Source organism: Phoca vitulina, unplaced genomic scaffold (assembly GCF_004348235.1).
Source record: "Phoca vitulina isolate PV1807 unplaced genomic scaffold, GSC_HSeal_1.0 scaffold21, whole genome shotgun sequence".
Lineage (NCBI taxonomy): Eukaryota > Metazoa > Chordata > Mammalia > Carnivora > Phocidae > Phoca > Phoca vitulina.
In genome coordinates this window covers 14,623,749-14,641,694 of record NW_022589724.1, presented here as the reverse complement: position 1 = coordinate 14,641,694, position 17,946 = coordinate 14,623,749, and the positions used below count along the sequence as shown (strand labels likewise).

The 17,946-nt window shown below is 48.5% G+C and overlaps 1 protein-coding gene across 3 annotated transcripts in view; it reads left to right on the top strand.

Annotated features, from left to right (window-relative positions):
- Window positions 1–497: 497 nt before the first annotated feature.
- The window catches only part of WHRN (whirlin), an 89,347-nt gene continuing 71,898 nt past the window's right edge, over window positions 498–17,946 (top strand). For all 3 annotated transcript variants that reach the window (XM_032418939.1, XM_032418938.1, XM_032418937.1), the window contains exon 1: window positions 498–1,128. In XM_032418939.1, coding sequence (XP_032274830.1) covers window positions 511–1,128 — 618 coding nt within the window. In that variant the 5' untranslated portion in view covers window positions 498–510. The remainder of the gene's footprint in view (window positions 1,129–17,946) is intronic.

The following is a 17,946-nucleotide window of genomic DNA, read 5'->3' as shown; positions in this document are numbered from 1 at the left end:
ACCCGCCGTCTCTGTGCCGTCCAGAATGTAGCTGCTCTCTCCGCGTCCCCCCCTCCCCCCCGGACTCCAGCCGCAGGCTCCGCGACCTCCGGGCTCCAGCCGCCAACTCCTTGTCCCCCAGGACCCTGTCGCCGTCTCCGCTTTGCCCGGACTCCGGCCGCCGTCTCCGTGTCCTCCCGACTCCAGCCGCCGTCTCTGCGCCCCTCGGACTCCAGGATCGCGACCCCTCCGTCTTCCCGCGCCCGGGACTCCGGCGGCGGTCTCCACGATCCACCCCCCCCCCCCCCGGAGTCTCCCCCCTTTTTCCCCCCCCCCCCCCCCCAACCCCAGACTCCGGCCGCCGTCTCCGCGCCTCCCCGGATCCAGCCCCTCTCTCCGCGCCCACCCGCTCGCTCCGAGGCCAGACTCCGGCCGCGGTCTCCGCGCCCCCCCCCCCCGACTCCGGCTGTCGCGCCAGTGCCGGCGAGCGCAGCAGCTGCCCCTCCGCGCGCCCCGGGCCTCGGCGGGGAGATGAACGCGCAGCTGGACGGCCTGTCGGTGAGCTCGTCCTCCACCGGCTCGCTGGGCTCGGCGGCCGGGGCGGGCGGCGGCGGGGGCACTGGGCTGCGGCTGCTGTCGGCCAACGTGCGCCAGCTGCACCAGGCGCTGACGGCGCTGCTGAGCGAGGCGGAGCGGGAGCAGTTCACGCACTGCCTGAACGCCTACCACGCGCGCCGCAACGTCTTCGACCTGGTGCGCACCCTGCGCGTGCTGCTGGACAGCCCGGTCAAGCGGCGCCTGCTGCCCATGCTGCGCCTGGTCATCCCGCGCTCCGACCAGCTGCTCTTCGACCAGTACACGGCCGAGGGCCTCTACCTGCCCGCCACCACCCCCTACCGGCAGCCCGCCTGGGGCGGCCCCGACGGCGCGGGGCCCGGGGAGGTGCGCCTGGTGAGCCTGCGGCGCGCCAAGGCCCACGAGGGCTTGGGCTTCAGCATCCGCGGGGGCTCGGAGCATGGCGTGGGCATCTATGTGTCGCTGGTGGAGCCAGGCTCTCTGGCCGAGAAGGAAGGGCTGCGAGTCGGGGACCAGATTCTGCGTGTCAACGACAAATCCCTGGCCCGGGTGACCCACGCTGAGGCTGTCAAGGTAAGGATGTGGTTTGGGGACAGGACAGAGTGACAGGAGCTCTGCCGGTGTGCGTCCTTAAGGCAAATTTACCTGATCTTTCTGGGCTCCATTTTTCTTAAAAAAATGTTTCTTTAAAACAGGAACATCTAGTTTTGTTTTAGCAAATAGATGCCAGGCACTGCGGATAAGGTGGTGGGCAAAACAGACTTGCACCCTGCGTAAAGGCTAGCAGCGTGTGGGAGACAGACATAAAATACAACGGCAAATGTATGACTACAAAGTGTGAAAAGGCATAGGGATTCTTATGAGCATTAAAAAAAGAAAAGGAAAGGTCCCCTCTTGGCATATGGTTAGTAATCAGTGGGTGGTCTCGCTCCTGCTGTTGCTATTCTCATTGTTCAGTCGGGTTTTGCCCCTGAAAGAAAGTTTTGTTAGCACCACTGTGGCCCAAGGAGGCTATTCTGGTGATCCACAAAGCTCTAACCTGACTCTGCTGTTTACCGGGCTGTGTATCCTGGGACCAGACGCTTTTCCTCTCCAAACCTCTGGATCTCCACTAGGAAAATGGGGCAACTGGACCTGCTAAGTGTCCCTAACCTTGTTGGAAAGGAGGCCCCTGCCTGAATGTCAGAAATAAATCCTCCACCCCCTTGAGAGTAGCTGCACTTTTTGTGTCTGTTAATTGAGAAAAATAACCTCATGACAACAATCTCCTAGGGATTTAATCAAGCTGTTTAAAGCAGTTTCGTGTTTGCTAATCTCACACCTAGGGCTGTTGAAAACCAGTTGGAGTTTGAGATGGATAGTGTTTGGTATACATGTGGATTTGAGACTCCCTTGAAGGTGTTTACACACACACACACACGCACACGCACATGCACACACCACCTTTGCCCACCTTTGAACAGGAAGTGGAGAAGTTTGAGGAAAAAACAGTGATCTACTCAGCTTGTGGGCGGGGTGGGGCAGGGGAATGCTTCCTAGAGGTTTAGGGTGCCCTGTGACCCAGCTTCTCACCACCACACCTTTTGTCCCTGCCTTGGGTCCTCCCCAGTGCAGGTGATTGGAACACTGGTTAAGGGCCTGCTGGGCTACTTCCGTGTCCTCTTCAGTGACCCGTGGTCAGGTGTGTATTGAGCCCATTTCCTGACTGTTCACTTAGGGCACAACCATCTCCTCCCTGACTCTCGCTTTCCTTGTTTGGTTGCCAACTCTTCTGCCCCCTGCCCCTTGAGGATTTCAGACACTTCTCTGCTGTTTCTGGGAAAAGCCCGATGGGTTTATATTGTTGGGGGGAGGGGTGTAGCAGACAATGGTTCTGGATTTCCATGCACCTGCCCTCCTCTCTGTCTCCTCCCCCCACATCAGTCTTTCCCCCTTCTCTGACATTCCATATATTTATAAAGAAATAGCCCATTAGCCTTTGGCCCTAAAAGGTCTGGAGTTCCCAGATGATAAATTTATACTGAAAAGATACTTGATCCAAATGGTCGATTATAATTGTGGATTCAATTTTAGTGGCAATTTTAAAAGACTTGTGTAATTCTGTCATCACAAGGTGACAGACTTTGGAAAGGCCTCCGGTAACCTGGACATTAAAAGCACAGGCCCTCCTGTCGGTCTGCATCCCAGTGTCAGGCATGTCCAGAGGCTGGAGCTGCCTGGCTCTGAGCTTCGGCTCAGCCCTCCTGTATTTCATGGGAGTCGCTCTGCATGTCGTGGCTGCACCCTTCCTGACTTACACCTCAGTCCCGTTACTCTGTGACTTGGGGTGGGCCTTAGCTCGTCTAGTAAAACCTAAACTCTCCGTGGTATGGTTTTTGAGCACCCAAAGGAGCAGAACTGCCTTCGGATGTGTGTGGGAGCCCTGTGAGCTGAGCAGCTGCCCGGGTCCCTGACTGTCACTTTCCCTATGGAGGGGTCGGCCAAGGCCAAATGAGCTCCTGCCTCGGGGTGCCCCTCTTCTGGCCAACACCAGACACAACCTGCCCGGAACACACCCCTTTGGAACCTTCAGAAGCAACAGGCAAAATGAATACGGCTTTGTGTCACCTTAACTCCAGGGGGAAAGGGGACCAGACTTTCCGTGTGGGTGGAATTTAAAACGGAGGAGGCGGAACCTGGCTCTGTGGTTGCAGGATGGGCAGGCGGTTTCAGGACACTTTAGAAGAACCCCTGGGGTCTATTGACACATCTCCACAAAATTAAGGGCATTAAGTCCCTGAACCGAGAGCCAAAAGAGGCCCCAGCTTCTCCACTAGTTACAAACTGCCCTAAACCAGGATTTTTCTCCACTTTCAGCCCCTCTTTATGAGCTTCAGTGCCGGAGGGCACCGGGTCAGGGATTTTTATGGTGTAGGTACATTCCTTTTAACTGAACTTCAGGCTTTAGTCAAATATCACCAGTTTTTCTGCATTTTCTGTACCATATACCACACTGCATTTAGTACAAGACCTGTTTTATTTCTCCTTCAATGTTATTTTATTTGTTCATTTATTCATTTGTTATTTCCTCCCCCAGCTTTCTGGAAGTAGAACTGGCAAATGAAAATTGTATATAATTAAGGTGTACAATGTGATGATTTGTGATACATGGTAAGAGGATTACCACAATCAAGTTAATTATCCATCACCTCACAGAGTTATTTTATTTTTGTGGTAAGAACATTTAGGATGTACTCTTTTAGCAAATTTCAAGCATACAATATAGAATTATCAATTACTCATTTTATAACTGGAAGTCTGTACCCTTTGACCAATACTTTTCCATTTCCTTCCCCCCCCCCCCCCCCCCCCGCCTCTGGCAACCGCTGTTCAGCTCTTTGCTTCTGTGAATTAGACTATTTTAGATTCCACATATAAGTGAGATCATCCAACATTTGTTTTTATGGGTCTGGCTTATTTCACTTAGTATAATGTCCTCCAGGTTGATCCATGTTGTCACAAAGGGCAGAATTGCCTTCTTTTTTTTTGTGGCCGAATAATATTCCTCTGTGTGTGTGTGTGTGTGTGTGTGTATACTTTTTTCTGTTCATCTGTCAATATACGCTTAGGTTGTTTCTGTGTTTTGGCTCTTGAGATGTGTTTTCAATCTTAAAACCTTTATTTTTCTCCTGCAGGTAGAAAGAGGGGGAAAAGATCCTCTGAGCATCCTGAAGGAGAGATATTGTGTGTGTGTTGTGTGTGTGGTGTGTGTGTATAATAAAAAGAAGATTAAATTTTAGGAATCAAGTTACTTAAGAGTTCATGAATCAGTGAGGGTCACCTCCTCCCAGGGAACAGAGGAGAGATTGAACATACAAAGTTTTTTCCACTTCTCTCTCTCACAAATCAAGTATCCATTGTTGCTCAGAGTGTTTCAGCAAGGATTCTGTTCCTCTCTCCAGGGGGCTCCCATTCCTCTCTTGAAGCCTAATTGCTAAATCATCAGTGACAGGTCCAGATAAGGCAAGCCATTTACTATTTGCAATTATGTTGAAATGTTTGATTTTTGAAAAATCTATCTTGAATGAACAGGAGCCAAACTAATAATAATAAAAAAGTAGACCTTTCAGAGGTTTTCAGCCAAAAAGCGTTGGTAAATTAGCCAAGGGGCCCACAGACCAGGGATGCTGCACTGGGCTCTGCCACATGCTTGCTTTGTGACCATGGGCCAGTCACTGACCCTCTCTGTGTCCTAGGGTGGATGGGCCAGTGGCTGCCCAGGGTCCCTTCCGGGCTCAGACAATCTGCGATTTGCCCAGTATGTGCTACACAGAAGGCGTTTAGAATGTCTAATCCGGTGTTTTCTTGTTCTTTTGGAATTGATTTCATTTAAGGCAGAGTTAAGAAAGTTGGCTACGGATTGGGAGATGAGAATCTTGGCACTCTTGTGTAGCCTCCTACTAATTCAGGAAATTGACGGGTTACACACTGTGCTGATGAGAACTTGCCTGCTCTCCCTCGACCCAAGAACACCAACCCCGGTGTTGTTCCAGAGTAAATGAGAAGATGACCATGGGGTTGTGGCGTGTACAGCACTGCCCTGGGAGCTCTCAAAACCACGTTCACTTACCGGCTTGCCCTCCGAGTCCCTAATTCTGCGGGTAGCGGGATGCGGGGTAGCCGGGTGCTGCCGGGATGTGTGTGTGGATGTTTGTGTTTCTTCTCGATAAAAATGAAGTGGCTTCATTACCATCTCAGCATCCCCCCACCCCGGGGTACCTCCAAGGGGCATATTAGAATTTGAAACATTCCAGAAGATACAGACAGCGGCCGGCCCTTTCATTTAATTAGAGTCATCACACCCTCCCTTTCTCTGCATAATAACCCTCAAAGAATCTGTCCATATTAACATAAATCATTGTGTTTAGTCCAGCACATTCTAAACGACACATTTGTCATTTTCCCATTGTACATGGTTAGCTGAAGCCATTATAAATTATTCCCACTTCCACCTTTGTATCTGAAATGCAGCTTCTCCCATTGGTGTGATTACTGTTTTCCAATTTGGAAACCGTGGGTAATGTGTTCGTGGGGACGCACACACTTTCTTCTGGCCCCGTCCTCTTTCTTGGGTCCTGCGGGTCTTGCCAGCAATGACATGTTGAAAGCTCACTATTAATAAACTCTTTATTGAATAGATGTTTGCTTGCTGGATCCAGAGTCTGATGCAGTGCATTGAGAGGGTCCATTTCTTTAATTTAATCTTATTTACTTATGTGGCCCAAGCTGATACTCAAGGTTTTAGACAATTACAGTGCCCGGGGTGGGACAAAAATCTTCTTGCAACTGGTTATTTCCTCTTCAAATGAAGGAAGCATTTTGTAGGCTGGAAGAGAATGCCCTTATTTTTTTTGGGGGGGGGGGGAATGATATTATTATTAGAAGATTTCTGCCTCTTGGCTTTCAGCTGGACACAAAAGAGATAAGAGAATTACCCCAGCGCTAGCTTCTTGGTTTGCTGTCACCTTCCTCTTGCCACAAACCTGGCGTTGTTTATTACCTGCCATAGATTCATCATCTGGATGGGGCTGCAAAGATAAGTATGATCCTGTAACCCCCGACTAATTGGATTTTGGGTGTGTTGTTGCTTTCCACCTCTGCCACACTGCACACAGCCTTTACGCACCTGTCAAGTGCGCGCCGCCCCTCACACGCCTGTCTGCTCATGCGCCCAGCACATGTGCATCTCCTCCGAGTCATAATCCACCCCCCACCCCCATCCCCCTCTGCCCTGCAGAAGGCTTTGCACTGAAGCAGGCATCCGTGGGGGATTAGGCTCCAACTGGCTTTCCAGCAAGGTTCTTTTATGACCTGGAAGAGCAGCGTTTGGTCTGCACTGCTCAGGGACCCCAAACTAGTGCCCAGCAAGGACCAGAGAATTTGATTAGAAGGAATGACATTTAACGGCTGGAGGTGGTTGGCGGTTGAAATACAAATCTTTCAAAACCTATTCTTTTTCTTCCTTTTTTTTTTTTTTTAAACCCCCAAGCAAGAATCTGACGTTAACAGGGAGCTCACACAGGCTTCTAGTTGTGCCCCAGGGTGGGGGGCTGCTTTTTAAAGATTCCTGTGCTGCAAACATTTCATTTGACTTTTATAGCACATGGCAGGTGGCAAAGGGTGCCGCAAACAGGAATCAGACCATTTGTTTCCTGTGCACTCCTGGCGTCCTCTGCAGGAGGCAGCACCATGGGGCCGGTGCACTTGTGTTTGAACTTCGCTTTACTGGAATGCCGCCGGGAAGAGAGGAGGCTGGTGTCAGTGAGTGAGCCCCTCCTCTGTGCCAGGTGCTTTCTCCTTCCCAGGGGAGGCAGGGAGGCCAGGCAGGTCAGGCTCCAGGAGGAGAAATTGACCAGTCCAGGGTCACCATGGGGATTAGAAACGAGGTGGCCCTTCTGCCCTACCTTCCTGCCTGGAAGCCAGCCCTAGTCGTTACGCAGCCAGCCTCCTGGAAGACACGGCCAGGCCCCCTGCTGGAAGGCAAGCAGCCGGCGTACTTTGTGCCTGACGTTTGGGAGCCTTTGAGGAACCATCCACAGACTTCATTTTATTAAGTGGGGATTCTGATGCCCATGCTTCAAGGGCAGGTGGCGTGTTTGAGCCCCACCTGTCCCCGTGGGAGCCCTTTATCCATGCAAGCTCTGAGGGGCACTTAGCGCCCCCAGGCCTGTGGCTGGTCCTTGGAATTCAGAGATGGATGGTCAATGGCCCCTGCCCTCGGGGAGCCCTGGGGCTGGGGGGGCATGGACCCACCCAGGGCCACGGGTCACCAACGGTTTTAAGCACTGTAACGTCCACGTGCCTCCACATCCCTGCCACCCTCTCTCCAAAGCAGGCGCCCACGCCATCCCCTCATCCTGCTGGAATTTCCTTCAGCACACCGGTCACTATGAGAAGGACATTTCACCGTGTTTGTTGATCATGTGCCTGCCCCACTACAAATAAGCTCCACAAAAACCAAGATTTGGTCTCTGTCGCTCCCTCACCTACCCCAGCGCCTGGAACACAGTAGGTACTTTAGTAAATGAATATTTGCTGAATGAATAGAATGATCTCGCATCCAATGCAATGCTGGTGAGTTCAGGATCCCTTGGTTCCTGAGTGGGATATCCGAAGAAAATCTGTGTGTTGCAAGGCAGTGGGTGCTTGGAGAAAAACGTCGAGGAATGCCCTAGGCTCTAATGTATGCTTTACCAAGAAGCTGACGGTGTGGCTGTGAGCAGATCACGTGACATCTCTGGATGCCTCAGTCTTTGGAGCTGTGAAATGGGCGTAGCCATATCCTACTTGCCTTTCCGGGATGGGTATGGAATCGTATGACTTAATAGGTACAAAAATATTTGGTAAATAGGAAACCCTATACTACTACTTTTTAGTGAAAGACCTTTAAAAAAAAAACAAACGTCTGTGCCTGGGTGGGCAGGAGCTTTTCCCACCCTCTGCAGCCCAGCCCACCCTACGAGACCTCTTTGGTTAGTTCATTTGTTGCTTTGCTCTTAATTTTAAAACCACATTCCCAGAAGTGGGTTATTTCTGCAGCCTGTGTCTGTGATTCCAAAATAGAATCATTTGTGCATTCTGAAGCAATCAATGAACCAATTTTGGGTGAGATATATCTTCTGGCTTTTTGTTTAAAAAAAAAAAAAAAAAAAAAACCAGAAACAAAACCCAGCACTGTTCAGGTTTTAAGAAGCCCCAGCATTTCAGGTAGAGGCCAAGTTCCTGCTAATCACATGTATGTTTAAAAGCTGCTTTATTCTCTATCGAGAATGCACAAGTGAATTTATTTTTTTCTCCTTTTCTGGTCCCAGCCCCTTTACCTCCTTCCCCTTTGAGAATTTGTGTTCCTTATGCTAAATTGGCTGTGGTTTTGCTTCAGCTGGCAGCCAGTTTTATAGTTATTTTTCCTCTCTACCTGAATTTTCGTAATATCAGCATCCTCTCAACTTTGAATGCAAAGCAAATATTTCAACCTCCCATAAACAAGTCCCAAAATGTCTTCTTCACCAGATTCTAAAGCTGCAGGTTAAAGGGAAGAACATGGCAAAGTGACATCTAAAAGGGTATTTCTAAATACTCTAGAAGTAGTGATTCAGAAATGTAGCTTGCCCAAGAATTAACAAGCTCCCTAGGCAAGTCTTCATCATACTGAGGTTTAGGAAGCACCACCTTCCTTTGGAATCTGTCCCCATCCCCGACATTTATCCACAGAAAGCCTTGACCAGAGAGGTGGACCCATCCTGAGCTGTTTTGGAGCAGGACTCCAGAGGTGCAAGGTCAGCTGATACGTTGGACAATCCAGGGAAGAGAGGTTAGAGATGGCTTTTGGAGATGGACCTGGGCTCATCTGACTGTGTTACTTGGCCGTGACCTTGAGCAGCTCCCTTGGCCTCTCTGTGAGGCAGACCCCCTCACCCTTGAACTTGGCCCCTAGCCCTCACAAACAGTTTATTGTTGCTGTCGCACATCACAAGTTTGAGAAGTATGGCCACGGAGGTCTTACTGCAGTATTATAATGAAAAATGTTATCGACTGCATCCACTTGGCTTTGAAAGTCTTCTGTTGTGCCTGCTTAGTCCAAAAAAAGAAAAGAAGGTGCCTTTGGAAGAAAAGACTGGGGCTCAGGGCCTTCTTGATGCATGTAGCTGCTTGAATTGCAGAGTCATTTACTAAATGTGGTCAATATTCCCACATAGAGTTTCCTTAAAAATGTAACTGCTCCTGTTCAGGTTTTGGCATCGGCATTTTCTTTCGTTTTACAGCGGTAATAAAGCCCAGGGATCGGATGGAATTGCATGTCCCAACCTCCCTTAAAAATGTGGGGCAGGTGCATGGCTCACGGCCAGTGTGTGACAGCGTGGATCCCAGATCAGCTGCATCTCCGGCCTTGGTCCCCAGCATCCTTCCCTGCTGGGCTCCCCTGGGGCCCTGATGAGAAGGGAGAGAAGGTAGCTGTTTTTCCAGAACCCATTAAAGCAATTAATGCAGGTTGAAAGTGGTGACTTGACAATATGGCATCTGTACTTAAAAAAAAAAACAAAAAACCCTGGAATGTATTTGAACCACATCTGAAATGGTATGTGAGGCTTCATTAAGAGGTTTCTGATTAAGAAAAGAGAAGAAGAGTGGTCCAGCTTTCAGAAGTTACCCTCCCGTGCAGGTGGGGAAGGGGGGAAGTCTGGGGGAAGTCTTCCTTCTGCCGTTCCCATCCTGCGGGCCGTGGAGGATGTGGTGTCCTGCCGTGTGTCTGAGGCCAGCGGGACCTTCATCCTTGCTCCATCTCTCCTGCCACCTCCTCTTTCTCTTCAGGGGGCCCCAGGCCTATCCCAGGTTCTCCCAAACTCTCTTAAACCCTCTCCTCCCTCCATGAGTTCTTCCAGTCCTGAGGGTTTAAGTCAAGATGTTCAGTTTATCCCCAGATCCCTTCCTCTCTGCCGTGCTTTCTCTGAACAGGACCTGGGCCTCCTTTTGGTATCCTTATTTTTTTAATTTATATTTTCAGCTCTTCCCCAGTATTAGGAAAAGCATTTATTTGCCTTGGAAGTCAAGGCTCCTGTCTGACCCTCTGAAGGCACCTCATCCTCTTGCCCACAAATCATGGACATTCCCCAAGTTAGTAACCTTGACCTGCTGTCCTCTCTACAGTCTCCCTTTTGGGGATTGCACGAGCTCCGGTGAGCTTAGACCCTCCAGGCCCAATCCCTCCCTAGCACATCCCAGACCACACTGCCATTGGAGGCCGAATTCTCTGCCATTGGAGACCGAAGTGCAGCGGCCCCCTGGCTGGCTGTGTGTCTCCCATCTTGCTCATCCAGTCCATTCAGCATCCTGGAGGCAGGGCACGCTTTTGAAATTTGTCTCTCATCAAGTGGTGCCCTGCCTAGCGCCTTGCACTGGTGCTGAGAGTTTTCAGGGCAGAAGCCGAGCTCCTGAACCTGATGTTCAGGCTGCCCATGATCTGATCCCCTTCTGTCTGCAGACAGTCCTTTTCTCTGGCTGTTCCCCGAGTGCCATCGGGCAGCACGCCCTCCTCTGAAAGGCAGCTCTGTGTCCCTGCACCTGTCCACACACACGGCCCCCGTGAAGCCAGCCCCAGTGGATCGCCCCGCCCACCTGCAGCTACCCCATCTGCAGGAACGCCTCCCCTGCGGCTCCATCAGCCTAGTGACCCTGCTTCACTTGTTGCGACACAGATTATACACCCCCCAGGGTTTCCTTGAATTGCTCTGTGGCCAGTAATAACTTCTGTATTGAGGGTTTATAGTAATCCGGACGGCGTTCTCAGGACTTTCTGTGTATGAACTCACTTGAACCTCACACTAGCCCAATAGGTTCAAAGGAGGTACCGCTTTTATTGCTTCGTTGGGCAAAAAAATTGCAGAGTTTGTCACTTGCCCCGTTGTCACAAAGATGGACAGGAAGGCAGAGCCAGGAATTAAAACCAGGTTTTTTGACTTGAGGGGATGTATCTGTCGCTCCAGAGCCAGGGAGAGGCGGCCTCCCGTGATGCTTCAGCCTGGGCTCTGTGCACCCGTGGGGCCTTGAACAAATTCCTTGACCTCTCTGATTCTCACATGCCTCTTCGATAACGTCGTAATGCGAATAATAGCCAAATGGTAGGCAAGTTTCTTAACTTCCCTATTCAAGTTCCTCGTCTCTAAAATGGGGATACCAATGGCCATGCAGGTAACCTGTGAAAGCACTGGGGGTATCTGTCGATTTGAGCATTTCATGATTACCTGTTATGTTCACCCCGTTGTGCTGGGGTCTTTTCCCTACCAGGTAACGCTCTTCCTGGTATAAAATACATAGCACCTAACATGCTTATGAACTTGTAATACTGAGCCCACGAATAACTACGGCCCCCCAGGGACGGGCGTCTCTGTGCCACCTGGAGTTCTGCGAGGGCTTGGCGCAAATGCCCGCACCAGCCCTTGGGCTCAGCCCTCAGGGACAGGAGGCCGAGCACTGGGAGGAGGAAGGGACCGGCCACCAGTACACAGGTAGGAGGTGGCAGGGCTGGGATTTGAACTCCTGATCTTCTTGCCTCCCCAGTGTGTGCTCATTGCCACCTTCTGGTGGGCGTCCAGCCTAGCACCGCGCTGGCCAGAGCCCTGTTTTCAGTAAATGTACATTTCCTCTCTGATGTTTTTTTTCCTTATTGAAACGATGTTGCAGCCTTTTGATCAGAAAACCCAGGAGTGAGCAGACAGCCCAGGCCACGGCCGCCCTGCCCTTCCCTGGGCGAGCTCTGTGCATCTTATTGACTAGACGTCAGGTACCCAGGCGGCGCTGCACACTCTTGGCCTTTTTATCCGCCCCCCTTCTCCCCCTCTTATCTCTCTTGCCATGCCCCGACCTTTGTCAGGATTTTATTTTGTGCCTTGTCTGTGGAAATTCCCTAAACAGATTAACTGTGACCTCACCTCCAGCCCCATTAGGATAAACCGGTGACTTCGGAGATCATCTCATTGATTGGCGGAGGCTGCGAATCTGTGTTGCCTGCTTCGCGGGCACGGCGCGAACAGGGGTCCCCGGGCCTCTTGTGAGAGGCTGGTGGTCGTCAACACCATCACAGACTGGACAAAGGAAGGGCCATTTTGTTTGGTTCATAGGAGACATGAGGAGCAGAGGAGTCCGCCTGTGCATTTAAAATAAAATATGTGTGTGCGTGTGTGCGTTAATGACCCGAGAGAGATGGGTTCAGTTTAGAGAGCTCGGAAACCCCAGGAAAACACAAAGGAAAAAGACCCCCCCCAATCATCGATAATCCGCTCCGCCCAGAAATAATCACTATTGACAATTTGATTGTCGTCTTTCCAGTCCCCCGCATGCCTACGTGTGTAAATTCCTATTGGGAATTTTCTATGAAACTGCCTTTCTGAACATAGTTTTTGAGCCTGTCTCACCAAACAGTGGATCATGACTCTTTTTCAACCCCAATAAATGTTTCTAGAACATGGTTTTTAATGATTACATCATAGCAAAGAGGTGCGTGATTTATTGGACTAATTTCTTCTTGTTGGACAGGTTGTTTTTTAAACGTTATCCACATTGCCGCTTTAGACAATGTGTCCTGGCACGTTTATCTGGAAGCATGTCTCTAAAAATTCCTTGGGCTGTCTTTCTAGAAGTGGCATTGGCTCTGGGCATAGGCGGAATTTTAAGGCTTGGGTAACTGTTGCCAGATTGTTCTTGGGGAAGCAGAGTTTGTTATTTTACAGTCCCCTCTACCAGTGTTAGCCGTGTATGCGAAGCCTCGTTTTCCCCCAGCCTTGCCAACACCGGATATTATGTTTCTTTTCCATTTTTGCTTATCAGACAGACAAAAAAGTATCCTATTTTAATCTGCATAATTTAAATAGTGAAGTTTAACTCCTTTACATGTTTATTATTTGTATAGCTGTATATACGTACATTATTATGTATGTATGTGATATATATACATTTATTTATTTTTGGTGTGTAACTTACTGATGTCCTATGCCCATTTAACCACAAGAATGTTACATTTCCAACTCCTCAGATCTATCAGCCTTTTTCTTTAAGAGATGGTTGTTAGGAGTAGCTGTTAGGTGGTTGATTCATCCACCTGGAATTCAGATCCTTCAGTTCGAGGGTGAGTTGAATTGGAGGCCTATCCCTTGTTAATGGAGTGCACAGAAAGTGATGAGGGACAGGAATGTTAAGTGTCCTCCAGGAGAACACACCCCATCCATGTATCCGCTCTTGGGCCAAGAAAATGTTGATATGTAATCAGATTTTTCTGATGGGTGGATGTGCTGTGGACATTGGTTCTAGATCACAACAATGCCATTGGAAACCCATCAAAGCTCACCTTGAGTGATTATGTTTATGACTCCTAGAATCTTGTTAGTTCTTCCCAAAAGAAAAAAGAAAAGAATAAAGAGACCAAATTTAAAAGAACATTTGTAAAGCAATTTACTTAAATTATAAGAAACTAAAAGCCAGGCTTAGTGGATAATTGAAGAATTGCATTAAAAGGGAATCAGTATCCTTCTGGAATCTGCTCTGTCCTCATCTTCTGAGTTCTTTTGCAAGGGGATGGCGACTCTGTCACTGTCTTGCAAATTTCTCATGGCATTATCCCCAAGGACAACATTTTTTCTCTCTCTTTTGATCCTTCATGTTTTTCCTTTTCCTACAGCCTTAACTCACTGAGACATTTAGGAGCAAAGATACCAGGGATCAGGGGCTTTGAAATGTCAGGTCCCTGTTCCAGCCTCCGGGATCCTGGTGTTCCCAGTACTGGAACAAGGGCTGCCTTCTTCACCCCAAGCCTTTGGAGAAGGTCAAACTCATAAAGAAAGAACAGTGGAGGGGATGAAGAGTTGATTTCTGAACTCTACTTTGTAAGGCTCCAATTAAAGGCAAACTGAAACAACATTAAAAAAAAAAAAAAAACTCAAAAGGGGAAAAGAAGATGTTGATTATTCCACCCTCCTAACTAGCTGTCGTTTCTCTGCCCTGTCCCCTGGCCTTTATTTCTGTGCATTCACATTCCTTGATGGTTGGATCACGTGCTTCTGTTTATTTTTGCTTCATGCATGTGTTGAGCTGCATCTCGTGGAAGGGGACTGCTCTGCAGTCCATATTGATTTCCCTGAGGATGTAGCCACTTGAAGAGGTGAGGTGGCCACAAAGAGCCAGAGCAGGTGTGGTAAGCTTTGCCCCAGATCCTGGCCTCCCGACGGGCACACAGCTGTGAGGGACACCAACATGAAGCCACCATTCTTTGAGACACACTGACTTTCTCAGCATACCACTACCCGCTTATGTCAACGTTCCAGTAGAATATAAACTAACAGTTTTTGGACTTTTATTTAAGGGAATGTTTTTAAATGACATGATTCTGAGACCAAAGTCAGCAGCAGTAAAGTATTTCTGGGGAGTGGAAGGAGAGAGTAGGATGAGAAAGCAGAGTTATTGCCCAAGCATCTATGAAAATATCTCTGCCTCCAACTCTGTGTATAAGGTGTCTGATCCTTGAGATGTACTTCAGCATTCATTCATTCACTTGGCAGCTGTTTTCCTGAGCTCTTCCTATATGATTGGTGTGATTGAACATCCTCTTTGAACTCTGCATGTCCTATTTACTTACTTGTTAATATATTTGTGATTAATATTTCTTCCTACTTCAGAAATAATTGAGTGACTTAACCTAGAAAGGACATCATGAAAAAGTCACAGAGCTCAGAAACCATATTGGAAAGTGTGTGTGTGTGTTGCCTTTAAAAAGAATAATATTTCATATTTAAGTGGAGTTGTGAGCTTCCTAGCAACCAAGGCAAAAAGGGAAATTCATGCATTGTTTACATTCTACTAGAGAATTCATTGGTATTTCAAGAGAGGTAAAATTCTTCATTGGCAGTCAGTTTTAAAAGGAAGGCAATCAATTTCAGGAGGAAGGCAATTACAATTGCATTTCTTCATTGTCTTTCATTTTATGTGGAATCACCCACGATTTCCAGTCTTTCATATTTATTGACACATCTGTGCCCAAAACAGAAGAATTCCCTGACTTCTCTATCTACTGAGAAGGATATAAATAAAATAATCACTGTATATGTAAGTTGATATATGTACCTTCAGGGATAGGGAGCAGCACATGCAAAGAACTTGGAGCGTTTGATACTGTAAGAAAGGCCAGTGGCAGGGACAGACGATGAGGCTGGTGAAGAGGCTGGCCAGGCAGGCCCTAGGGCCAGCCGCACGGGCCTGAGACACACTGTGAGGACTTCGCATTTTACATCAGAAGCAGTGGGACCGTTTCGGCAGGGAGGGGACAGGGTCCACCTGCATCTTAAAAGGATGTCCTGGCTGCACAGCAGAGACTGATTTTAGACGCTGTTGCAGTTAGTGGTCCCTGTAAGAGGTAATTAACACAGATAAAAATGTGATGCAGAGGAAAGGAGCTCTGAAGACAGGACTAATTAGGGCTTTACTTTCTCATGACATTAAAATACACCCTTAGGGCGGAGAGCACACACCATTAATTTCTGTCCTCCCTCAAAGTGGGGCTGAATGGGGAGGGTCTTTCTAACCCATGTGGCTGAACCCAGCACCAGCTCAGGGTTCAAGAGTTCGGGGGGCTCTCACTTGTTTATGGTCTGTAAGTCCCACATCCCCTCTTCAGACCTTCTCCTTGTCCATCTTGTGAGGCCAAGACAGAGGGTTACCCTTGGGTATCTGAACCCCCTTTCACTACTAGTGAAAGAAGCATGAGTTTGGAAAGTCCAAGATTCAAATCCAAACCCTGCCTCTTATCCTTTTTCTGACCTTGCTTAAGACACGCCACCAGCTAGAGTCTCTTTACTCATCTGGGCAATGGGCAGAATAAAATGTGTGGTCATCCCTGTAACTTTGCTGTTACCAATAATATTAGCCACCATGGTTGGGCACCCGCTATGCACCGTACTGAGCGCAAGGTGCTTTGTGTACATTATCTCGTCAGTCCTCATTTTGTCCCCACAGTAACTCTGTAAGAGTAGGCATTAGTAGCCCCATTTAACAGGTGATAAAGCTGAGGCAACTTGTCTAAAGTATCTTAGCCAGGAAGAGATAGAACTTTGTTTGGGAATGGCTTTCTAGTGAATATACCTTTCACTGAAAAACTCTTGGGGCGGGGGGAATCCTCACACTAAGATACCTTTTTATTTTGGTGCTTGGCAATTCTCTAGTTTCCAGATGCAGTTGGAAAATAGAGCCAAGGTTTGCCTATAACTAGATTTCTGGAGCCTCTGGAAGAAAGCATAAAAGAGGATGGATCCCTGCACCAGAGTGAGCTCTGCTTTGGGAAAAGGCATTGGAAAGCCCGCACCCAGTCCCATCCACAGCGCCTTCTGTAGGCATGGATGTCATAGTGCTGCCCCCTGCAGGTGGTTGTAGGAACTACAACAGGGAGGGACAAGGTTGCATATGAAAAAAGATGCATTAATTTTGCCCGCTGCCTTAGGAATTCCACTTATCTCTGATCTAGAGAATTAGACCCATGTGTGCTTCAAGATGCATGAAAAGGTATGTTATCGTAGCTTTGTTTGCAGTGGCAAAAACCGAGAAACCATCTACATGTCCAACAATAGAGTGAGAATTCAGTGGTGGAGCATCCCTGCCAGGGAGCGGGCCCTAGTGCATGCACAAAGACATGAGCTTAATGTCATTGAACTGGTGAGCAAGGATCTTCAAAATACATCTTTTTAGCTGGAAAAAACATGGTGATGAAAATGTTAAGTGTGAGTCAATTTCTGTGAAGATCAGACAATAGTTTTTTTTTTTTTTTTTTTGAAGATTTTATTTATTTATTTGACAGAGAGAGACACAGCGAGAGAGGGAACACAAGCAGGGAGAGTGGGAGAGGGAGAAGCAGGCTTCCCGCCGAGCAGGGAGCCCGATGCGGGGCTCCATCCCAGGATACTGGGATCATGACCTGAGCTGAAGGCAGATGCTTAACGACTGAGCCACCCAGGTGCCCCAACAACAGTAGTTTTGTATATGTGCATCCACATATTTATAAAATGCACAGAACATTCTGGAAGGACAGACAGTGGTTATCATGGATGGTGGGTTGAGACTTCTACTCTGGGTTCCCTATTATAATCATACCTAACCCTTTTGCAGCTCTTACCTGTGTTCCAGGCATTAAACGTTTTATGCATGTAAACTAATTTAATCCTCACAACCACCCTGTGATGTAATACCGCTCCTAACCCGTCTTATGCCTGTGAAACTGGGGCACGGACTGGTAACTTGCCCAAGGTTGCAATTGGCAGCTGGCAGAGCTGGGATGGGAATCTCGGTAGCCTGGCTCCAGAGCTGTAGCCCCCTGGCCACTCTTGCTTCTCTCACCAAATCCCATGTATGCCTGAGGTGATGTCTCCCATGAGTGTGGAGAAGCATGGGGCGCTGACCTAAGGCTGCCTGAGCCCTAGTCTAGGGCACTGATCTTTCTGCAGCCTCATTTGAACAGATTCCCTGGGGGCTGCCTGGCATTTAGAGAGCTCAATAAATATTTTGTTGGAAGAGGTTATAAAGAAAACCGAACATGCACTGTGCCTCAAGGAACATATCTTGTAGTTCTAGAGGCAGGATGTATGAAGCTGATGCAGAGACTCTAGTATACATGGTAATGAAAATATAGAAGCGTGCTGGGTGCTCTTGGAGATGGAGGGTCAGTCGCAATCCAGGAAGGCTTCCTGGAGGTGGCGGGCATGGGCTGAATGTCAAAGGCAGGGCAGATGTGAGGAAGTGTGGATTAAAGGAAGGAAGGATGTTTCTGGAGATGAGGAAAGTCATAAGAGAGAGGCTAGAGCTGCCTCTGTATTTGTGTCCATG